The sequence below is a fragment of the Papilio xuthus genome, unplaced genomic scaffold (assembly GCF_000836235.2).
Source record: "Papilio xuthus unplaced genomic scaffold, Pxut_1.1 DF826933.1, whole genome shotgun sequence".
Classification (NCBI taxonomy): Eukaryota; Metazoa; Arthropoda; class Insecta; order Lepidoptera; family Papilionidae; genus Papilio; species Papilio xuthus.
Window position 1 is genome coordinate 614,746 of NW_013531716.1, and position 26,241 is coordinate 640,986.

General features: G+C 35.0%; 1 protein-coding gene across 3 annotated transcripts; it reads right to left on the reverse strand.

Annotated features, from left to right (window-relative positions):
* Positions 1-1,912: 1,912 nt before the first annotated feature.
* LOC106122118 (uncharacterized) lies at positions 1,913-25,996 on the reverse strand. Of its 3 annotated transcripts, none has more exons than XM_013317992.1 (9): positions 25,742-25,996; positions 24,267-24,416; positions 22,342-22,415; positions 17,295-17,355; positions 12,609-13,702; positions 8,092-8,206; positions 7,272-7,393; positions 6,532-6,612; positions 1,913-5,285 (listed from the first exon to the last, which is right to left on the reverse strand). In XM_013317992.1, exons 3-8 carry the CDS (start codon positions 22,388-22,390, stop codon positions 6,533-6,535), a joined length of 1,521 nt encoding a protein of 506 aa, XP_013173446.1. In that variant the 5' UTR covers positions 22,391-22,415; positions 24,267-24,416; positions 25,742-25,996; the 3' UTR covers positions 1,913-5,285; position 6,532. The 3 variants fall into 3 exon arrangements, with proteins under 3 accessions (XP_013173446.1, XP_013173447.1, XP_013173448.1); XM_013317993.1 differs by having other exon boundaries at positions 25,907-25,977; XM_013317994.1 differs by lacking the exons at positions 17,295-17,355; positions 22,342-22,415; positions 24,267-24,416; positions 25,742-25,996 and adding an exon at positions 17,145-17,278.
* Between the last annotated feature and the right edge of the window lie 245 nt (positions 25,997-26,241).

Below are 26,241 nucleotides of genomic sequence, written 5' to 3' on the forward strand. Positions count from 1 at the left end.
AGACTAGTATTGAATTTATTCATTTTTTATAAAGCATGTTTTCTAAAGTATCGATATAGTCTGCATTATTTACAAGGGCAACATTTTTGGCGACATGCCTCAACCGACTTAATGCATTCGATGTATCTTTATCATCTCTTTTGCTTTCAGAATGTGTTTCGTGTGCATTCAAAAACTGTTCAAATTCACTTAAAGTTGTGAAAACATTTTCATTTTCGTTTTCTTCTTTATTTTCGTTATTATAATTGGCCACTAAAGCTAAAAGTAATTCACCAGCTTCTTGTAATTCATCTTTCTCCTCATTTATAGCGTAATTTCTATTTACATCTTCTCTTTTCCTTAAAATAAGAGTATCATTGCTTTTATTATTCGATCCAAATTTTGTAACAAACATGTCGACAATACTTTTAAATTCCTTATGATTCTCTGGAACCATTTTAATAGGTTTTGCTGTTAAACTTTTTATAATTTCTTCAGCTTCCATTATATATTTTGCTTCGGTTGTATCACGTGTCGTTGTTTCCGTGCTACTTACTGGAATGTAATAGTTTTCTAAACGTCTTACTCTTTTCGCATCACGTTTAGCTGTTAATTCTTTATCGAAATCTTTTCCCCAACGTACGTCCTCCATTAATTTGGGATCGTCTTCAATATTTCTATCAAAGTAATCATTTAATATAAATGAAAAGAAAGCTTGGTCACCGAATACAGGATTATCTGGATCACTGCCGTATTTAGAACTTAGGTAAGTGATTCGTTTATTACCAAATGTATCGCTTGTTAAACGTAAAGGTACAATTTCTTCTGTGTAATACGGATCTTTGTACATTTCTAGTTCTGAATCTTCTTCGTGAATAGGTTCATATATTTGTGAGTTATAAACAAAATTAGGCTTTATAGGACGTGGAGAAGTCAATTTTTGTTTAGATAATTTATGATGTACCTTTAATGGTTTAGTATTAGATTTTGTTTGATTTTCATTCATTGTTATATTTGTAACCTCTTGATCTGCCTTTGTTGTAGATTTGATATGGGGTTCATTTTTTTTCTTCAAATACATTATTGATAAAGGCGCTTCAGTGAATGGTATTATAGATTTGCGTACATTTTTATTTTTCTTCGTTGTTTTTTGATACAAATTTGTATATCCGCTTCTTTTTCTTTGATTTTCCTTTTTTATTGTTCTTGATGTAGAAGACGATGAACTAATGTTAGTTGAAAACTTCACAGATACTGTCGAATTAACTCTGAGATATTGTGTGATATTATTAGGTTTAGTTGAAGTTTCAGTTTGTGAGATTGTTACTATTGTACGTTTAACGTTGTAAGATAATTTTCCTTGCATTATTAACAAGAGTAGAAAGACAACACGTAGCATAGCTACATGAGGCCCGCGTCCGGTGACGATGGCTACTGATTGTGTGAACAATGTATTTGTTATTTATTTACATTAAACATATTAATATTGCTTACATTTCTTATTCAAACAATCTTTGTTTTATTAATACAAGGAGTCTTGGACTCTTGAATCAGTTTATTATTGGATCAAATCATTTAAACTGTAGGTTGTGTTAAACATCGGTCGATACTTTGAGATATGTTTTTAAAGTTTTCCATTGTTAATGCTGATGCTATACGAAATATAGTCACAATAAAGACAAACAGAACAAAGAAGACATAGTCCTTTTAATTGAAGAGAAATTTGATGCCAGTTGACGTCATTTCAAAGAATATTCCCAGGTAAACTTGCTTCTATCGTTCAAAACTAAGTAAACTTCGTCTTCGCAAGTACTTCTCAAACATTCGAGTTAGATGTAATAGACCAACAACGATTTCCTTTAACCATCTATTTACACATAAGACAAAGACGGATAAAAATACGAAAAAAAAACATTAAAAATAAAACATCGAAAACGGACAAATTCATTTTTATTCCAAATAGAATCTCAAGATGTTACAAAAATAATTTGCATCTCTTTGTACAGACCAAGCCTCGTTGAATCGTTAACATTTCTCATACAAATAGTCGACAAACCTCACTCGATACGGGACCATAAAATTGTTACATTTACAATCGAACCTGGAGGATTAGACAAAATGCATTCGCTCCGAAGCGATTCCATAACGAACTTCAAGCATGTATAGAATTGACAATAACTTTCGAAGTTCGTTATGGAATCGCTTTGGAGCGAATGCACTTTGTCTAACACCGCTGGATAAGCGGAGTAATTGTCCCAACGGACGACCTTCATGAACGAGAAACTCGGGTTAAAGAGAAACCTTTATAAACTAAAGAAATATCCGTCTCTTGGACTCTCAATTAACCAGGTTTGACTGTATTATTAAATTTTACTAAACAAAAGTAACAAATTCATGATCCCCGATATAAATCTATGACTTTATAATATTTAAATATATAAGCCCTTAAAATAGAACAAAAAATAATTTAATACAAAATTTAGAGGTAATTTCTTCTGCAAAATCAAATATTAACTACAATTTCATTTGACAAGTTAAAAAGCAAATTTTTTTTTTAAATTTAGTGAAAATTGGATATAAAATATTTAAAACAGTCTAAACATCATAGAAAACGATGATCTTCACAATTATTATTTTTTCTGTAAGGGCTTATTATATTTCTTTAATATTTACTTTCTAAACTCTTGTATGTATTTATAGCAGTTGTTAATTGCTATAGAGGCAAACATAAAGGACAAACACGTGGTCCACTCAGAGTCAACACTTATAAACAAAAATTTATAATTATATCTCATATCTATAACAATTCTAGAAATGTACTGGACGAGTATTACTCTGTATTTATTTTATATGAGCATTTATATCTTTAAAATCCATAGACAATCTCCTTATGTTTGACACAGATAAAATTTATCCGCCTCGATAAGGACCAGAAAAATTTCCAAAGATTAAACAAATAAAAGAAAGGAAAACATATATTTCAGTTTTTTTTTAATCATAGATAAGTTAATTGACGCAAAATCGAGTCGCCACTTTTATTCGAGGCTGATTCACTAATCGTGTTTATATCAGTCTTATAAAAATATATATATATTTCTAGCTAAATAACATATTAATCGTCCAAATACATTTCTAAGCAAATCACATTAAATAACCCAATTTCCACAGTCAAGATATTTCTGCAAACCAATGGCACTTGGTCATTGTATTCCTTCCGATTTCTTAGTTATATTGCTTTGACTGTCAAAATGGGACTATAACTTTGTGACTTTAAAACACCCTGTGGTGTTTACATATAAAGGTACGCGTACTTCCGCGCCGGACGCACAGCACGCACTACCCGCATCGGATCACTTGATAAATCCGATGCGTACGACGATGGATACAACGCTATGTACTCATATAAACTAAAATCCGTTGCGTGCCGTGCGTGCGGTTAAATTACGTGGGATAATGGACGCGTACCTTTGTTATAAGCGTGTTGGGTACACCCTAGCAATTTAGATATCGTCATTCATAATTTTAGTATATAAAATAATTATTATTTAAGGAAATTATACATATGTAAGAAATAGTTAAATCATTGCTCCATACTAATATTTCATTAAGTTAAATTTAAAAAAATTCCAATTCTTTAGTGCATTCAAGTAATCATGATTTTGAGATTCTTATAGTTTTCTGCATATTTCGGTACCTAATACTTTATTTATAATTTAAAAAAAAAACTGACAAGATTTAGAACATAATTACGAATACATGTAAAGTAAAATATCGCACATTTGACAGCTAAAATGGCGCCAAAATGATAAATCAAAATGGCGACCAATGTAATATTATGCATTTAAATTAATCCATATTTATGGAATAAATTGTTTCTTTACAATATTGTTAAAACATATTAATAATAAATTAATTATTTGTTAGTACAAACAAACATACAAACACATTATTGTTCCTAAATGACATATTAAAACAGAGATTCCTAAACATTTTTTTTCTTGTCTACTGTCAATTTTTTTCATTACTTTCATTGGATCCTCTGCTACATTTCTTTTTCAATTTGTAAACGTATATAGACCCCGGGGTGTCTAACTTGACCACTTTGGGTATATAATTATTCAAATCTCACACTTATGCATATAGAAATAAGGTATATTTATGAATGACGATACATTGTGACGTCATCTCGCCGAAGCGGACATATACCCTGGGCAACTAGACTTCATCTAATCTAACACTAAGAGGCTCCCAACAATTAGACTAGACACGAAAGGCACGAACTCACAACAAAAACATTAAATATAAATTAAAAGTCGTTTCCTAATATATTTGGTATATACTATGCTATATGAACACATAGCGATTTAACATATTAATGCTATTCCACAATATCTTTTAATTCCAAACTATATTTATGAGTAGATTTAAATTATATACAACTAACCTCTATATATGGATAGGTTATTAAACGCGGTATTTTGTGCCGATTTCATTTCCGCCATTTTGGCGCTGGCGGTAGCGGTTTAAAATGGTGAAAATTCAAACTAATAGTATACAGAACTGTCAGTAACATCAATAGATTCGTTTAACCGTGGGTTTCTAAAGCTACAATTTCTGTATAAAACATATAGTCATCCCTGTCTTTACCTTTAACAAAACTGCGATAAAAATGTTTTAATCGAAAATGTGATCTTAGCAACCCACGATCATTTCCGAGCCTATCCATTTATCCATCCATCGTGGCCTCCCGCACGATTGAAGTATGACCTGGTGAAGATTACGGGAGTATACTGGATGCGGGCGGCACAGGACTGGCCATTGTGAGAACCGATGGGATAGGCCTACGTCCAGCAGTGGATCAATTTGACCTGATTATAACCTATCCATTAATGGAGATCAATGTCCATACAACCAATGGATATTTTTTAAATGAATTAATTATTTCAGGGCATTAAAATATTTAATTTGAGTAAATCAGCTTCCGATTTAACATATCAAAGCAATATGAACTTTAACCGCATCGTTTTAAAGGACATTTTACAATGTTAAACATAAAATTAATACTTATGTGTCCAAGTCAAGGAAGCACAATAAAATCACAAGGAAACATCTTATATCGCTTACATAGAATCTTAAACCTTACGACATTAGACATAAGGACGGGAGCCTCTTATATACTAGGCATTTCGTTTTATTATATAAAAATATTTATATATATTTTAAAGATAAAATTTGAGAGCTCACGGTCAAGTATTGAAGTTCTAACTGGACCTGGAAGTTATACCACCGGACTGATTTCACGTCATCTGGAAATATATTAATAATATGTTATTTTGGTTGTCATTACCCTTCCCTGGAGCTTGACCCGGAGCGTCGGTGGCTCAGTGGTCAAGCACTTGACTTGCAATCTGCGAGTCCTGGGTTCGAATCCCGCCATGTACCAATGTGTTTTTCCATTTCCGATTTACATATGTACATTTATCCGACGTTCTTACGGTGAAGGAAAACATCGAGATGCAACCTGCACATATCTGAGAAGAAATTCAAAGATACGTGTAAAGTCAACCAAGCTGCACTTGGCCAGCGTGGTTGACTATGGCCTAATCACCTGTAACTTAGGGTAGGCTCCGAGCCCCGCGGTGGGGACGTATAGTGAGCTGATGATGAAATGACCCTTCCCTGGTCAGGAAAATAATACAAGATTTTGACAATTTTAGCTGTATGTATTTACTAGCAGTTGCCCGCGACTCCGTGCGGAATTAAAAAAAGTAGCCTGTGTGTTCTTCCAGACATTCTTCTATATGTATGCCAAATTTCATCGAGTTTTTTTTAGTCTTTCTGGAGATACCTCCATCCATTCATTCATCTAAACACACATTTATGATATTAATAAGATTACCCTTTTTATCAATTCTCCACACAGATTAACCAATCAAAAATGTGTGACCTGAACTTAGTAGGTTATGAGTTCTTACAGACTATGTTCTACATCTATGCTAAATTTCGACAAGATTCATTGAGCCGTTCTGGAGATACCTTTAAACAAATATCCATCCATCATTTTTTTATATCATAAGATGACAAACAAGCGAGCGGCCACCTGAAATAGCGAAGTGACTATTGCTCATAGACATACACAATTGCATATGCGTTGCCTACCTTTCATCGACGGAGGAGAGGATGCACAGAAAGAAAATATTTTCCCTTTCCATACATTCTCTCATCCGGAATATCCACTTCCACTTCTCATCTTTTCCTTAAAAGAAAAATGGTGGGAAAGAAAACTGGACTAAATTAGGCCTCCGGGACCCACACTTCAGACTTCTGTGTGGTGGTGGTATATCACCGGACGAGCCGGGACAATTCCTGCGAACATGTTAAAGCTCGCTCTACCACTGTTAAAATTTTAAACATTCTCTTTTATATAACTATGATTACTTCACAGATATGTGCATCACGATGTTTTCCTTCACCATAATAACGTCAGATAAATGTAATTGAGACATGTATGGTGTTTAATTGTATGTGATAAGGCACAATATTGTGTGTCACCTCAGGAGTGGTGCAGGGATTGGTTGGCGAGGGAGCCGTCCCACGCCGCCTCCTTGTGCAGCGCTGCTTGACGCTTCTTCTCTGAAATACAACATAAACAATATTAATAATGTTTAACATCTTTATCATCAGACTCACTGACAACCGCGATGTCGTGTGCGCTACATTAAAAAAAGACTTAATAAGTAGCCTATGTGTTCTTCCAGACTATGTTTTACATCTATGTAAAATTTAATCTCATATAAGTTAAACTGTTCTGGAGATACCTTCTAATACATCCATCCGTCCGTCCAAACTCTCGCTTTTCTAATATAGATAAGTAGGATGATATACTTTTAACATCATCATCAGCTCATTATACATCCCCACCGAGGAGCTCGGAGATTACCCTGAGTTAGTAGTTGATTAGGCCATAGTCAACCACGCTGGCCAAGTGCGGGTTGGTTGACTTCACACATATCTTTGAATTTCCTCTCAGATATGTGCAGCATCACTATGTTTTCCTTCACCGTAAGAACGTCGGATAAATATACATAAGTAAATCAAAACACACATTGGTACATGGCGGGATTCGAACCCAGGACCTGCAGATTGCAAGCCAAGTGCTTGACCCCTGAGCCACCGACGCTCTTTATACTTTTTTATATTGCTAAATTATTAAGGTAAAAATCATTATTAGGGTCCATGAAACATTAAGTTTGTTTGAACACTGTAGATTCTTAGTGTAGCTGCGGGGTTACCTCTGGCGATGGTGATGAGGCGGCGCTCCTCAGCGCGCTCCTGCCTTGCGGTGCTGAGCCGCACGCCCAGCGCGCCCGACACCAGCCGCCGCGCCAGCGCTGTGCACGTCTCCGGACGCTGTCTGATAAACAAACATTACACTTGTACGAATAAGTCACTTTCTCAGATCAACATCTACCTTTAAAATTACTAAACATATGACTTTTATAAGATTAGGGGGCAAACGAGTAGCGGAATCACCGAGGTGTTCATGGAACCGCAGATATGTTGGCGGTCTTTGAGATGGTGATACGCTTCTTGAAAGACCCTAAGTAGTAGCGGTTTGGAAATACAGCAGAGGACAGACCATTCCACAACGCGGTGCTGGCTGTGCGAGGTAGAAAATTCCGATATTTTTTAATCCAAACGGTTAGTGGACTTTCATGTAATAATTCCACTTACGTGGTTAGCGGAATCCAACCTTGGATATTAGGTGTAGTAGCAAATGAATCTGGAGTGTTAAAAGATTTACCTGATACGTGATTTTTGTTAAACGAAGACCTGTATATAAGAAGTCCTTTGCTCCTTATATACAGGTCCTAGTTAAGGAGCCAAGGCAACATTGAATTTTAAAATTTTGTATATAACAATAAAGATTTTTCTTTTTTTCATTTATCTTCTCCTAGACTTAAATCGAATACTAAGTATATTTTAAGAATCATTTCTTTACTTAATTATTATTATTAAGATTAAAAAAACCTACATTTGAATACTAGGTTATCGCAAAACAATACAGGAAATACAAAATATCTAGACATAAGATTGTCTATATAATATTACCTGTACGGTTGAAGGAATTCTGCGCATTTCTTGGCCTTGTTTCTAGATTCAAGTGTGGCGGCGTGTAGAGGCCGGCACTTAGCTAGAGAACGCTGCGTTGACAACACTTCCGCAGCTGAAATGATAAACATTAACTTTAGTTAATATTAACAGGTAAATAAATTCAAATAAATATAATTAAATAAGGATTAAATAGAAAGATATTTAGGTAAATCTTGATTTCGGATTTATTACTGGAACATGCTGTATTATATATTGGAACATGCTGTATCATGTACATTGTGTTAGGAAGAAAATCCGACAGTGTGCCGGTGTACTGGCGCAACACTAGCCTTACTAAAATGTCAACGTTTATGTCCCCTCAATAATCATTCTGACACTTGATTTTGTAATGAAAACGCGCCATTTGCACCAAACGATTCAAACTAATAATGTCTAAAAAATGGAACATGCTGTATTATATAGATTGGAATATGCTGTATCACGTACATTGGAACATGCTGTATTATATAGATTGGAATATGCTGTATCATGTACATTATTGGAACACGCTGTTTCATGTTCCAATGCAAACCGGTCGACATCCGTCGCAACGGCAATGACCCCCGCATTTGACTATGCGACATTTGGCGATACTCCAAATACATACGGAAGGATTGAAACTATTATTAGAGGTAAGGAATAAAATAATAATATACTAAAATCATACAAGAAACTAGGATTTATTGGTTCAAACATGTATACAAGCGTGGGTTTCTAAGACTAAAATCTCCGTTTCAAATATACTGTTATCGTTGTTTAGTCAAAGGTCAACAGGAAAATGTTTCATATAGAGATTTCAGTCTCAGAAACCAACCGTTAATTGGCATCCATGCAAGTCGAGATACCCATAAATGTATAATTATTTATGTAAATATTAATCTTCGTTATAATATGTCTATTTTATTATTATAGTGTAGACAGAAATAAAGACAATGCAAGCATGCGAGGTGCACAGCCTACTTCCCGGCAGTTCAACGGCCGCGCTGACGCAACAAGAAAGTGGGCCAAAGCACACGCTGTTATTATGGTCACATCATTTTATAAGTTGCATCATTTAATAGGTATAGATTCAAGATATAAAAGGTCTGGTTATAAACAAAGAGGACTCTAAAGAAATTGTAAGCGTCTTGGCTAAATCTTACTAATATAAATGCGAATGTTTAGATGCACGAATTGATGGATGGATGTTTGTTTGAAGATAGCTCCGGAACTGTTCAACGGAGCTTCATGAAATTTAGCACATCGGAGTCACGGGCGACAGCCAGTAAACTAATAATTACGACAACGTACCTGGTATTTTCCAGACAAAGTGACCAAATATACTAAGTAACAGAATGATTAACTAAATTCTGGTCCTTCCAAGTACGATATGTATAGCTAGTTGGATGGTAAATACGATATTGCAGCAACCCACTTTCAAGCTGTAGGTTTAAGGAAGTCAATAAGTGCAACGTTAGGTAACATGATGTAATGATGAGCGGATAACTTCAGCAAATCGACCATAACTGTTACATGTTACCGTACCATAACTGTTACCGTAATCCCTGAGAGGGTTAGCAGTGTTACATAACATCGACCTTTTGCTAATCGACAGCTTACTTCCATAATAATTCTCCTCAAATTACTGTATTTCATATGTCAGTTAAGTTTCAAAATGTTGTCTATTTTAGTTTAAAAATCCCGGGTTACATAACCTATATTTAATATTAGATTTTTTTTATTCCTCACGGACAAAGTCGCGGGCAAATGCTACAAGCACAATTAAGTTATATTACTGTAGCAAAATGGTTAATAAAGGAACGGAAATAATCAGGAAGAATAAATAGAACATTGAAATTTATGAATCTACTATTCTACTAATCTGACCTTACTCCTAATATTATAAATGCGAATATTAAGATAGATGGATTTATGTTTGTTTGAAGGTATCTCGAGAACGGCTGAACAGATCTTGATGAAATTTGGCATACATATAGAACATAGTCTAGAAGACCATATACGCTACTAAATATGTTTCTTTTTTAATTCCAGGCGGAAGGAGTCGCGGCCGAACGGTAGTATAGATTTTCGACACAGAAAACTACTCCGAACTGTAAAATTAATTTGAATCTTAGCTTCCTTCTATACACAACAAAAAGTTATAGATAAAAAAAACTACATTCACACGCATTCACAATACTTTGAGAACTTCCTTATAGTGACAGATAATAAATTAAAAAAAAACATTGTAGGAAGAATATACACAATCATCTTAAGAATGTCAATGATAAATAAAACAGCGTGTAATTACCTATTGTTGTTTTGATTGACGCTCATCTTACGATAGTTTTTTTTAATCTAGTAATATGTTTTTATTTTTCAGATTGTGCTATTCTGTCTCTTTCTCAAATTCCAACTGAAGTCCGATATGGCTGAACGTCACAAAATTCCGAACGAATTTTTTTGCACGACACGACATGGGCACCAAATGTTAGGGCTACATGACCAGATTATGATACTCTATGAAAAATTAAAGATGGCCGCTGTGACAGAATGGAGGTTGACATATTTTTGTACCATCCCAACATGGGTGTCAAATGAATGGATTTGAGTAATGGAAACTTGGTAAAATTCAATTTAAAACATTTTTTTTTTATATCATAAGGTGGCAAACGAGCGAGCGGCCACCTGAAATCGCTGATATAGCGAAGTGACCGTTGCCCATAGACATACGCAATTGCATATGTGTTGCCTAACTTTGATCGACGGAGGAGAGGATGCACAGAAAGAAAATATATTCCCTTTCCATTTCACCGGGCGGGCCGGGCCAATTCGTGCGAGATGTTAAAGCGGGCTCTCTACCACTGTTAGACCAAGCTTATAAAATAAATTGCTAAAATTGGGACTTGAAAATATTTTTAATATTACTTGTTTTATCGTATAAATGTAACCGGTCTGTATCTGTAACAGATATATTTGGCGGAATGATGTACGATATTGGAATGATCTAATGGACATCGAACTGCGAGCAGTATGAATACGTAATGAAGAAAGCGGCAAAGTTTCAAGTTCAAGGCAATGGATTGTGTTTCGCATGGAAATATTGTTTGTGAAATGTGGAACGCGCTAACGAAAACGAAAGTGGTGTGTGGTACAAGTTACCGGAGTTAAGATTTTTGTTTGATTTATTTTTACTTATATATCTATTTATTGTACCACGGATAATTAGTTTAATTTAAAAACTTTACTACCAAAAAAGAAAGAAAATTCTTCCACCTTTCGTAAAATTGGTTGATGTTTACGTTGGAAAATATGCCATTTACATGCAAAATATAATATTTTTAGATTAAAACTTTAGTTATATAGGCTTAGTAAACTTTATACTTTATAAACGATTGTAGTAAATAAATAAAAAATGCAGACGTAAAATTATCAAATTTTGTAGTCACCCGCTATCGCTTATAACTTAAAGTGGATACGTGACTTGCTAGCAATATCGCTACGACCTGAGCGCACTTGATCTCCATCTGATTTACGTAACTCAACTCTGCAATACAATTGCCTCAGCCAATGCAATCCTTGCATAATGCCTGTACCAATCTTAATGTTGAGAAACAATTACTTTGCGACAAAGAATTGCATATAAACGGAACAAAAAACCCAGGTCCTTATAAGAATGGAACAAGACATGTGACACCAACAAGGAAGAGACGTAATATAAGATCTTCCTGTTCTTTTATGGAGGCACATAGTGTTTGCTTTAATCTTTATTTATAAATGAGAAAGTTTAGATGGATGGATGGATGTTTGTTAGAATGTATTTCCAGAACAGTTGCTTGGATCTTGATGAAATTTGTCTTACATATAGAACATAGACTGGAAGAAAATATAGGCTTTTTTTTAGTTTCGCACAGACTGAAACATAGGCGACAGATATACAATTTTTAAATATTAATATATGTGTCTTATTTATTAAACCTACAAAAGTTTGTTTATCTTGCGTTTTCCTTTGCATAAAAACATAAAGTTATTCGATGAAATAAGTAAGTTGTGATTCAAATAACATTTATAATGCAATAACATAACAGTTATTAAATCGTAAAAGTTCAAGACATGCCGATATTAATGGGGTCAACATATTGGAATATGAATTTTTTTACATATTAAATTAAAACGAATATTTTTAACTATTCCTCTACAATATCGTCAAGTTAAATGACCTTTACGTCCATTATACATACATACCATTATACACGTAAAACAAATTGTAAAAAATCAGCTTGAACATGACGCAGACAAATGTTTATAAGTCATTGACCTTTACTCATTATATTGTTACTTGATAATTATACGAAAATATATTAATAAAATTGGATTGTCTGTATGTAAGAAATCTACGGGTGATCTACGTAACGGTAGGACCGATTTTAACGGGAAGGTAGGTAGGTAGGTGATGCATGCGGGCATATTATCGACTACAAAAAAAAACAACTCACCAATTTTAGCGCTGCTAAAGACGATAAGCGCATGCGTGTCATCAACCCACTTGATTTCAAAGCCTGTGTCCTTGTATTCGCTAAACAGAGACAGAAGATCGTTCGTTTTAAATTCACTCGGGAAGTCGTACACCTCCACGACATGTGCGAACGTCTCGTCATACGGCCCGTTGAACAACGCCTGACCACGCGTCTGATACTGGTCGTAGTTATTCTTAGCTTTGGTTATATGAACTTTTCCCACTGTAGAAGTCAGTTCTTCTAGAAGGGACGGATCTAAACACTCTCCGCTATCATCGTACACAGTTTCCCAGTCGTTCTCGTCGCGTTTCAAAGACACTTTAGCCTCCAATTTCGGCTTAGTTTTCTTCTCTACAACTTTCTCTTTCGGTTCAACTTCAGTCTGTTTTACTTTTTCTTCTTCTACCGGTTCAGATATTACTAGGACGTCAGAATCGAAACTCTGTTTTATTATTCTCTTGGTGCTTCTATTTATCTCTTTGGATGCTCGTTTAAGCTCATTCTGTTCGTCATCCTCGTCCTTGCTGTAGACGTAGTCTCCATCTATGATCCTTTGTTGCGTGTTCTCCATGGTCACGTGATCATTTGTGAAGGTCTCGTTTGCGTAACTCTCAAGGTCCCTACTATCGTAATCGTAGTATGCAGGATTGTAGAAACCCAGCTGTCCATTTGCAAAATAATCACCAATATAAAATGTCTCTCCTACTTCTACGTCATTATAACTATTATCACTACACGATATTGCACTATCACTATTTGGCACAGGGCAGTCCGGGGGCGAGTCGTTGTCTTCTGATGGCGGCGGGCTGGCTATACTGGTGTTTGACCGCTGGTTTCTGAGATGCGGTGGTGTGTACACATTACAGAAGTTCTTGTCTATGGAGCGCTTGGGCGTGCCTTGCGCCGACTTGTCTCTGCCACCGGGGGATTTGGGGGACTTGGGCTCCACGCTGCGACTGCTCCGTCTTTGGGGGTCGGCCTTCGCCTCGTCCGAGGAGCTATTGTCAGCGCCCCGCAACGCTCGCGGTACGTACACAGCTCGGTCCGGTCTTCTCGGTTTTGCTGATCCTGACCTGTTGAACAAAATACAATCATTCACACAATGTTACTATGGGAGAGGTAAACGTAGCCTCTTTCTAGAAGATTTCTAATACCTTAAAATTAAACTAGTTGCAGCACGGATGACTCCGTTCAATCAAGAAAGTAAGCAGGTCTTTACATAACAGCGTCATGAAATAACAAGCATACCGGCGCTGTTTTGTAGAGCGTGAAGGCAGTTTGATACTTTGTTACAGATGAAGCTTAGTTTACAAGCCTTACGTATCAATAAAGAGCATTAAAAACAATTATTGCCTTTAAATTATAATATTTTTAACGACGCTCTGACCACAGCTAAAAGCAAACTATAACAAATAACAATCTTATCTGTCCATGCGGAAATTTAGGCCTACTGATAATGTACGGTATAAAATTGATAAAAATTCGCAACGTCACTTGATTGGACGTATTTTATTTACAATTTTTAGATAGACTACATATCGATCCTGGGAAGGGGAGGGGCAGGCGTCATCTGTATTAACTACGAGCCCCCACCCCCTAGATGTAGTCTAGATCGGCTGTGGACTAGACAACTAGACTATACCACACAACGACTAATTGCCTAATGCAAATATAATGAACAATAGCTTGGAACATGCTTTTATTGCGTTAACGGAATTTCCCATGTGATAAGTGCGCCATAGGTGTGCCAGCGGCGTGGTCCGTACCCACAGAGACTATTAACAACTACGTAACACCGCAACGAGGACAAGGTCGCCCGTCCAAATTGCTAGCAACCTCTCACTCGGCACACTTTCGATGTACTATGACCATGACATTAATATTACGCGGATTGAAATATTTTGTGGTTCGTCTTTGCAAAAAAAAAGTTTTATAGTTACTTTACTGTTAAATGTTGACGGAATAAGAATATTTTTTGCTCAGTAAAAAAATATTTTTGTCTATGTTACATGGTTTCTGACATTGGAACAAGGCATTCACCAGACGACCATTTATAATAATCTTACTAATATTATAAATGCGAATGAATAAATATATGGATGGCTGTATGTTAGAAGGTATCTCCAGAACGGCACAGTCTTGATGAAATTTGTCATAGATTCAGATAAAATTTAGTCTAGAAGAACTAGGTTACTATATTTTTCCTTCCGCGGTAACGGAGTCGCGCGACAGCTAATAATGTATAAAGAAGATCAAGTAAGGAAATTAAAAAAAATGTATTACAAAAATTCAATTTTCCATATTTTGATATAAACCATGGTATTAGTAGTCGTAGCCGACATTTGCTCTGAGGTAACCGATGCATTCTTTATTTGTTTATTTGCTTGTTACACTGCGTCCGGACAGATTTGTTGCGAATCGAATAGATACCTCATTAATTTATTTGTACACTAGCTGTCGCCCGCTACTATGTTCGCGCGGAATTAAAATAAACTTAATTAGTAGCCTATATGTTCTTCCAGGCTATGTTCAAGATCTATATGAAATTATAGCGGGTTCCGTTAAGCTGTTCTGGAGCCACCTTCAAACAAACATACAACAGATTTCCTAAACTCATATAATAATATGATCGAATTCTAATGGTACGGGTGCATTGTTTCGAGCCGGACGCACCGTACGCACAGCCTTAACGGATTTTATTTTGCTTTGTATGATTTTACATAGCGCTGCGTCCATCATCCACACCGCCTGCAAATCCGTGTGTGCGATGAGTCCGGCGCGGACCAATGGACGGCTTAAATGACCAAACTTCTTACTTAAAAGATTCAAAAAACATATTGAAATTAGTCTGGTATCAACGCACGTACATTCAAATCACGCGTAGTAATTCTTTTTAATAGTTTTTAAACAACTCTTTGAACAGCGAAAACAGTTCTTTATAGTTGATCTCATATCGAATACTAAACTTATTCTTCTGTTTGTTTTTTTTTTACCTGGAAGTCTCTGTATAAGTTAGAAATGACTTTAACAATATACATTATTCTTAGGTTCCTAAAGAGATCTTTATAAAAAAAAGAAACAATTTCTTTGAAAAAAAAAATGGTTGGTGGTACCTTACTGTTTTACCTACCCTACCCTACCTGGTAGAATAGACGTTACATTGTTATGAAAACGGAACAGAACATATATTCTCAGTAATGAACAAAGTTATATAGTAAACTACCTGTCGCCCGCGACTCCGTCCGCGCGGAATTAAAAACAAAACTTAATTAGTTGCCTATGAGTTTCAGCGGGATCCGTTCAGCCGTTCTGGAGAAACCTTCAAACATTCAAATTTATACTAATATTATAAAGCGGAAGAGTTTGTTTAAACGCGCTAATCTCAGGAACTACTGGTCCGATTTGAAAAATTCTTTTTTTGTTGGATAGTCCATTTATAGAGGAAGGCTTTAGGCTATATAACAGTACGCTACGACCAATAGTTTTATTTAATTCCGCGCGTACGGATTCGCGGGCGACAGCTAGTCTATAATATTAGAAGATATATAGTAAGAAGGAAGATAACTACATTGTACTACCAACAAATAAGAGCAGCAAAGTGTCCAAAGTAGACTTACAAATAATTTAGAACTTCCTACATTTATTGCGCAAGAGAATCCGGAAACATTTTGATATCAAAAGATTACCAACTATAGTTTAGTCGTCTGGGAAATTGCCACATTATATGCAAAGCTAGGACAGACAAAGGAGAAACGGATCTTGATGAAATTAGGCATAGATGTAGAACATGGTCTGTAAGAACACATAGGCTACCTTAAGTATTTTAATACCGAGCTGACGGTGTCGCGACCGACAGCTAGTCTTACTAATATTATAAATGCAAATGTTTGGATGGATGGATGTTTGAATGAATCTACGGAACGGCCCAACGGATCTTGATGAAATTTGGCATAGATGTAGAACATAGTCTGGAAGAACACATAGGCTACCTTAAGTTTTTTTTAATACCGAGATGACAGTATCGCGGCCGACTATCTATCACTAAACTATATAGGATGTTGTCTTTTGTTCTCGGTACATGACAAACAGGTCGTGTAATAAACCCAAACAGGAAAACTGACAACGACAAAACAAAGTATAAATTTGTTATACATTCTCTTGAAAAATATTGGCATAACAACATGTTTAATACAGGTTTAATTGCAGTGGGAACTCCAGGAAACAATTCACTTGATGGCGAACTTGATATTGACGTTTTAAAGTTAGTGACAATGGTAATTATTTGTCATACATTGATATACTAATTTACTACCTTATCTTATCTAAAAGAACTAAAGTAAAGATAAATAAACTTCATTCTTACGATAATTACAATTTTAATTAACTTATTATTCAAATGTTAATAAAAATATCATCTTTGTAAATAATTTAGAAGTAATTAAACAAAACACTGACCCTAAATCATAAAATTTTACGACACAAATTAATACGACTAAATAAAATTGCTCAACTTACTTATTAACGTCATGCAATTCCAAGGTCATACGTCCCTTTATCACATTCACAAAACAATAAACAATCTCCACGACACATAAAGAGTTGTATAACAGACGTGCGTCCACGTCCGCGTTCGACTCGCGAATGAAGTAGGAAGTGTGCACAGACCTGATCTTTTCCTGAGGCTGGCGACGCTGCGCTTGCGCAGGCGTGCACTCCGACGCCGCGCCTGCGAAACATTTCTTACATAAGTACAAATGATTTTGTCATCGAGACGTTTGGGGATTATCGATTGCATTTTGCATCGGATTGTCTGAACGTTAAAAGTCGACCTCTCGATCGCGCAATATTAACGCAATAGCTTATACCAACCGTAAAAGATTGCTTAAGAATTATCTTATTTCTTTATTTGAAATTAATGTTAATTTTATTGCATGTAGATACTTAATTTACATATTAATTGGATCTTTTTACGTGAATATGTATTTATGTTTTTATTCAAAATTATATTTTGGATTTTATCTACATTTCGAGACATCGTCAGTGATTAGTCACTAGACACACACAAAACATGAAAACTCTTTTGAACACAGATAAAAAAATAAATGATTTTTTATTCAATAAAATAGTTTCGATATCGAGATAAAATTGCTATTAGTAACGATTAGGCGCGTCAAGATATTTTTATATAATCGTGTCACAATGTTAGTTACCATAATACTCCGAAACGGATTGACCGATTATTATGACATTTTATATGCATATTCAGTAGGTCTGAGAATCGGTTACTATCTATTTTTTACTATTTAACGATCAATTTTTTTCATAAAAAAAAAATAGAAAGGGATGGGAAGTATATGTTGTCGATATGGCTAATAAAACAAATATTATTTATATATATAATAGTACTACCTTTATCAAACATATTATACAATACGGAAGCCCTATCACTGAACGAGAATGTAGATATCAACGTAACTCAAATTCTTCTCAACAAGTTGGTATAAACCAACACGACTTACACTTTAAGTGCCATTTCCACTAGACTACACGAATAAAGTACATATGTACGTTTCCACTGCTGGAACATTTAAAAAAAAATAATTAGCCCATGTGTTGTTCCAGACTATGCTTTATATCTATGCCTTACACCAAGATCTCTTGAGCCTTGGAGATACCTTGTAACAAACATCCATCCGTCCATCTATCCATCCGTGTAAACTTTTTCAATTATAACATATGTGAGACTATGTTTTAGTTCGGTAAGTTATTTTTTTTTAACAAACTTAAAGCCAACATAGTTAACTTTACCTATAAAATTAATGTTATTAGGCTTTGTTACTTGTTTTATCGTTGGTTTCAACGACCAAAATCTGTGAAAACATTTCGTCATCCCTGTCATCAATGTTTTATAAACGGGGATTTTGATCTCAAAAACCCACGATTAGTCAAATTGCTAGTATATTTTTAGTTTATTTATTCGTCATATCCATTGTGTTTGACAAATATTTCTTTAAAATACCAAAACAAATCGTTACGACAAAACATTGTAATTACGTATTTATTGTTTGAATGACGTAACAATTGCACATTCACTACCGCACTATCGTGAGAATTTCTTACACTTTACTAAACGTAACTTGCTTGTGAGATAAAATTAACCAATCCAACGAAAAGAGATACATATATCCTAAGATCCCTTTAAAGATGTAACCTATTTTATTAAATCGCGACTGTTACTTGAATATCTTATATATAAAATTCTCGTGTCACAATTTTGTGAGCATATTGAGTAGGTCTAAGAATCGGTCAACATCTATTTTTCATCCCCCTAAATGTTAAAAGTAGTATCTAATTTTTTTTTAATTTTTGGATGGATGGATGGATGTTTTTTTAAAGGTATCTGCAGAACGGCTGCATAGATCTCGCTGGAAATCACCATAGATGTAGAGCATAGTCTGGAAGACTGGACACATAGACTACTAATTAAGTTTTTAATTCCGCCGGACGGAGTCGCGTGCGACAGCTAGTTAACAATAAATCTTGTTTCATACAAATCATCACTTGTGGCATTTTAAATAATCTTTAATAGACTTAAGTCCACTTAGTGATTGATTTAATTATAAGAAATACACTTAGCATCGATCTCTACTTAAGAAACCCTATTACTGAGGCCGTCAATTACTTGATTGACTTCTTAATGTTTTCCTGAACGTATCTTGAAGCACGCGGAAGCCTTTATTCCGAGATAGGGTGTGGTAAGGAACTTGTATGCAATCGAATGTTCTAGATTTCAAACGTATACATGTGTCTATCGTACACGAACTTCCTCGTAAAAAAATCTTCAGCGTCATTAATTAGAAATATAGGAATTTCGCAATGCCTTCCATTTCATAGTGTCTTTTTGCGTCTTCCCCATATATATTATCTCCAGACCTAGATGGGGGACTACCTAACGTATAGGGGAACCCATACGAAGACTTGTCCCTATCAAATCAAACTACAATATATGTTGTTATATATTAATTTCAAAGATTTACTAATATTCACAAATACAGGACTCTGTCTTATATTATAAATCTGAATGTTTGGATGGATGGATGGTAGAAAGTATCTTCAGAACGGCTGCATGGATCTCAATGAAATTTGGTAAAGGTGCAGGGATCTCGGTGAAATTTGGTAAACATGTAACACAGTCTGGAAGAACACAGGCCACTAGGATTTGAGATAAGAGTAGCGGTTCAACGTAGCGAAATTTAGCACTGATATGGAACAAAGTCTGGAGTAACAAATGTGGTACATTTCGTCCTATTTTATTGTGCGCAAACGACGTCGCAAGAAAAGGCTAATATAACTTCCTATTACAAATTTACTGGATGACGAACTGGATGTTCGTGACTGATAAATTAGCTCCAAATCGCTATGACAGTGTTAACGAGTTGGATATATTGAATCACGCTGTCACGAGTGGATTTTGGCATGTGCTGTTAAAACTGTATTTTCATAACATTTTTCAGCTCCCGCTTTAATTAAAAACATCTCAGTGCTCATTATCTCATTGTTTCACCGCAAGTCCAATCGCGCAAAATTAAAAAAAAAAACTTAATTAGTCTATGTGTTCTTCCAGTCTATGTTCTACATCTATGTCAAATTTCATGTCGCTATATATTAGTAAGATTAGATCGAAACATTCTCGGGTACCTCATAAGTAACTTGAGCAGAGAAGTGATAAAGAAATGTTATAAGAAAGATGGGTAGAGGTATATAACAATATCACCTCCTTGGTTACTGTTCATGGGAATGTTAGAATGTCCATAGACCCTTGTGAGATCGTATGAGGGTCAAACGGTCATGTTTCCACACAGAAGCTTGTAGCGGGCGACGTGCTACTTTCACTGCGGCCCACATAGCGCGGCCCGCTTGCGTCAACCATTCCAATCATTATGTCATACACGGCATTGTGAAGGACGAATTTATATATAAACAGAAATATTGACTTTTAATTGATTGATATTGACCGGTACATGGTATACATATACTAGTTGTCGCCCGCGACTCCGTCCGCGTGGAATGAAACAAAAACTTTAGTAGCCTATGTGTTCTTCCAGACTATGTTCTATTTATACTAAACTTCGTCGAGATCCATTTGGCCGTTCTGGAGATAACTTCAAACACCAAACCAAAACGGGACCTAGCCTAAAGGGACTCCTTTAAATAACATATTTTAGTGAATTATTCGGTTTTTTTTAAATATTTTATTTTATATTATAGATTTACGACTATATGTCATTATAGAAATAAGCATGTATAATAAATTGATTCCATCAAAGAAAAAAAAAACTTCAAACAAACATCCACCAATCCAAATATTCGCAATTATAATATTAGTAAGAAGTGAAATTTGTAAATAAAAAAAAAGCTGAATATTTATGCAAAAAGAATCATATCGGCAACGGAAAGCGAACTATTTTCCAAGATAAAATATAGCTTATGCGCTAATTGAGTTTAATGTTGAAATTCCTATCTTTTCCTACATTTTGATTTCCTACAGAAGCGTCAATAGCCTAATGGTTAAGGGTACGGATTTCCGATCACGAGGCCGAGGGTTCGAATCCCGCCATTCGAATATTGTCGTAAACCATATCCTAGCACAAGCGTACAGCTTAGTTGGAATGGTAAAAGAAATATTAGTAAATTTACAAAAAAAAAATCAGCTAATATTTTATTAAATAAAAAAAAAATTTATACCGGTTAATACAATTTTTAAGCACGAAATGATTATTCATTAAGAAAGATGAATTTCCAAAAAAAAACCTACGAGTCAGTAATAAAGATAAAATTAGTAAATAAGGTCATTAAATACAAACGTAATAATTTTATTAAGATCACTAGGTTATAAACAGATTACGTAACAATTCAATGCTTAATTTTGTTTGCAATCAAGCAATTTACATATATAAAAATTATATCGTTCTTTCCGTACGTTTTACGTTAAATTATTTAAATATATTGACATTCATTGGACACTCTTATGTGTCCAATTAAATAATTATGCAAATACTACAACTATTACAAAACATTTGTGTTTTTAAATTTTATAAAATGGGTTTCCGCCCTCTTTACGTCACATAATCTTAATAATATTATAAATGCGAATGTTTGAATGGATGGATGTTTATTTGAACGTTACTCCGGAACGACTGAATGGATCTCGCTGAAATTTGGCACAGATGTAAAACATATTCTGGAGGAACACATAGGCTACTAATTAAGTTTTTTAATTCGGCACGAACAGAGTCGCGGGCGACAGCTAGTATTCCTATAAGACAATTGGTAAGCACAAGTGTATTATAATACATCTATAAGGAAGAAGTAAAATAATCAAGTCATTCGAATTAACCGATTAATTGATCTTGGCCGTACAAGGACCCATGTTTGCAGTCTCTACTAAAATCCAGCATTCTTTTTATAAGAGAAGGTGGCCAACGAGAAGCGGGAGCACCGAGGTGATCAACGACACCCATGGACATCTGAAACACCAGCGGAACTGCAGATGCGTTGCCGGCCTTTAAGGAAATGGTATTCTCGCTTCTTGAAGGTCCCTAAATCGTATTTGTTTAGTTTCGTATTGCCTTAAGCAATCCGTATATGTGGCAGCAAAGCTGTTTTAAACTAGAAAGTTGGGACATCTTAGTGTTTGATCATGAAAACTTACCATCGTTGTTAAGGGTCGCATCTTCGCGGTTGCCCACTGTCAGTACCATGGCTGGAAGTGCGCAAGCTTCATCACTGCAAAAGAATTTTATTAGATTAAAATATAATCATCATCTCGCTGTCCTTATCTCATTATGCGTCAGCGCATTTTTTCGTCCTCCAAAACGATATTTCACCTTCCACGCAATCCTTTCCTTCCGAGACCTACTATAGTCTTTTTCAAATATCTTAGCGGTCCAAGGTCATGCTGCGCAATGCCTTCTTGCAGCGACTCGTGCGAAATTAAGAGCCGACAAGATATTTGAAAACTACTATACTACCTATGGTATTATATAATACAATAAAATATTTTTGTCATCGACGAACGTAAATGGCCTTAGTTTGTAATATGTCTAGGTAAATTATCATTGCATATCGGAATCACTCGCAGAAACCTGTGATATTTACCGTTGGTATCTAAGACCAAAAATTAAAAAAACATATCGTCATCCCTGTCATTTTCTTTGACAAAACAGAGATAAAAGTATTTTTAAAAGGAGATTATAAAGCCCTCATTAACTATTTCGGTTTCGCGTCGTGGTTAACATTTCTGCATTATTCACAGAGGTCGTGAGATTCGATTCTAAGCAAAAACTAGGTGTAGTCAACAGAGCGAGGTAGAAAGCAATTTGATAGATTGCGAATTCAATAATTAGAACTGCGCTGCACTGCTAAGTTAGGCAATTATTTGGAGGCAGCCGTGCGCGCCGTGTAGTACGCGTAACTACAACTATACGGAATTAATAAATCAATTCCAGCTTGATTCCTTCACGCGTTTTCGAGAAAAATTATCCAGACGGACGGACAACAACGTGATAAGGGTTCCGTTCTTTTTCCTTTGAGGTACGGAACCCTAAAAAGTACTAAAGATTCCAGAAAATGCCTCACAAGTTTAAAATTGCATATCTAGAAGAGGTAGGACGTAAACTGAACTAGGGACTTTAAAATTTAGTGTTCCGTCAAATATTCCGCTTTCCAAAAGGGTTCTATATTTAAAAAAGTTTGAGAACCCCTGATCTATAGGATAACGTTCGTCCTAATTAAAATTATAATCAAACGAATTACTCTAATTAGAATCGATAATAACCATAGTTAATTAATTAAAGATCGCGTTATAAGCACCCATTTATAACAGTTTACAATTTATTACTAACTAGCTGTCGCCCGCGACTCCGTCCGTGTAGATATATAAAAAAACTTAATTAGTGTAGCCCACCTATCCATCCATCCACATCACATCTATCTAAACATTCGCATTTATAATATTAGTAAGTTAAATAAAAAGCAACTCTTGAAGGCATAAATTCGAAAAAAAAAGAATAAATAGTATCCTATGTCCGTCTCTTAGCTCTAAGCTACCTCCTCACCAATTTTCAGCCACCGTTCTTGGGTTATAGATGGTGTAACTAACACGACTTTCTTTTATATATATAGATTAGGTTAGGCGAAACAAATGAAAATAGAATTTCGTGTACGCAGCGTTAATTAATTAGGTCATATGAAAAGCGTATAAAAATAACGAAATTGTACTAATTAAGAACTTATTTAAACATTGTTTACGAAATTATTTGTGCACTTGGTTCCAAATTACCAACCCATAGATATTAGCAACTAAATTTTCTTTTCTTATCTCTTGTCTCTTCCACAATCCTTATGAGTAAGTGGGAAGGGGAAGAGAAGTCAGATGAAACCTTTCACAATAACTATGTTTATGTATAACTTCTGTAAACTGTCACACCCAGAGTACTTTAATGTTCACTTAAAGCAATATTTAGTGTAGTCACTAGTGTGACATCCATATAAATGACACCTTAAGTATAATTAAACGACTCTGTACAGCAGTTAGTTTATGTATAATGTATCACTCAGGGACAACTTAATGTTTACCTTAAGATGCGATCTTTATAGCAGACGACGGTGCGACGCTCGTCACTAACTCCGATGGAGAAGGTGGCGAGGTCGGGATGCGCGAGCCTCTCCACGCAGCGGTGGATCAGGAACCGACGGTAGTTGCTCACCGGAGGGAACACCAGCACGCTAAGACAATAAACACTTGACTTCATAGCTGTGAGTTACCATTTTCAACACCGGAATAAATTTCTTGTCATTTGCTTAATCTCTTTGTACAGTGAGCTGTATCGATATGTGTAGATTTATAAAACTTCAGAAAATTGATTCCAAAAATTTTTTTTAGGGTATTCGTCTATATGGTTTTAACCATAAATAAAAGCTACTGATTAATACTCACATACATATTTTTAAAAACAAAGGCCTGCACTAGTTTTTAAAATTAAATAAATGTATACATATTTATACAGCTGACTGTACTAAAATTAATTTTATACAACTGTTGTGAAAATTTTAAAGTAACATCATCAGTGAAGCGCTGCTACAAATACAAAAACTTTTATACTGAACCATCAAATTTAACTGTGTTATAGACACATAATATAGTAAAAATCAGATATAACATTAAAGAGCCTGCAATATTTAACCCATGTTAACTTATATATATATATATCTCTTAGATATTTGTTTTAGACAATTTATACAGTATTTGATATCCATTCTAACATAAAACATCTGTTTTATCATTATTCTAGTTTTTAAAATTTTAATCAATATTAAAAGATATGTAACATAACTAATTGAAAGGAAGTTCTCTAAATGTACAACAAAATATTATGTTTTCAACATTTTTATGGTAACTTTTCTTTGAATGTGCTGATTTGTGTTATGAAATTGGAACAGGTATTTATAAATAGAATTAAGATCGTCATAAAATGTTTGTATTTAAAGACATCTGACTCAACCAACTGAGTATTACTTGCTAAAATTACTTATCTGTCTCACCTTCACAATATTAAAAAAAAATTGCATATTAATAATTTCTTGCACCTGCGACCTAATTAAAAACACTACATAAAAAAAATTTACCAGGCCTACTAGATATTAGAAAAGATGTGCACTTAACTATTTTGATATGTAAACAGTGAGTGCTGCAAATTTATTTCTACATGTGCGAAATATTTAATTAAAGTAACGGTTTTATCGTCGCAGTTATCGCATATAATGTTCAAAATAACAAGCAATGAGGGCATCGCCCCGGACTTGCAGGTGACGCTAGTTTTTTCTTACGTTCGTGAATAACCATTAACAACCAAGGCGGCCCAGTGATTCGCTCCATTTGATCACATCCTACGTCCGGAAAGCGGTCGACATTATAACCTTGAAACTATACAAGAATATATTACGATATCGCGCAGACTTTAGCACGCTTTCTGCCCAAACCTGCAGAGTTTCACAACACAAAAATATAACGCACCGACTGGAAATGCGATAATTTATTGAATATTGTTTACCTGTCAACTTTTTTCTCTGATATAAAACATTTCAGGTCGTCGTTGACATCTTCGACGAAGCTATCGTCCGCCAAGTTAAAAAACCTTTCCACCGTTTTGGCACCCAGTTTGACGGCGAACAGTTTGTTTTTAATTAAAAAAATAAAATAGAATTTTTATAATCACGTGTAGCGGGGAACTATCCGCGGACCATTTTCATTTTTTCAGCAAGGACGGCACCGCACCACCTGCATAACACCGCAACGCACACACAAACAAACCGTACCACAGATAAAATATGGCGCGCACGCGATTAGTGATGGGTTAAACTAGACGTAATTTACAAACGTTATAACTTGTGTTATTTTTTAAAATACAAGTGGTTATTATATTTTAATGTTATTAGGGTTTCCAAACTACAAATATGAATACGTGAATAAATAATTTTCTTGTTGGAATAATTAAAATAATCTTAAACATTGGCTATGCGCATTTAAATAATTCTAATATGAAATAACGCG

Excerpts from the sequence above, each read along its gene's own strand:
- LOC106122118 (XM_013317992.1), bottom strand. The coding sequence starts at position 22,390 with ATGGTACTGACAGTGGGCAACCGCGAAGATGCGACCCTTAACAACGAT. Across the intron at positions 13,703-17,294 it reads CAGCCTCAGGAAAAGATCAG|GTCAGGATCAGCAAAACCGA; the intron begins GTCTGTGCACAC and ends TTTGTTCAACAG. Across the intron at positions 8,207-12,608 it reads CTTTAGCAGCGCTAAAATTG|CTGCGGAAGTGTTGTCAACG; the intron begins GTGAGTTGTTTT and ends TTATCATTTCAG.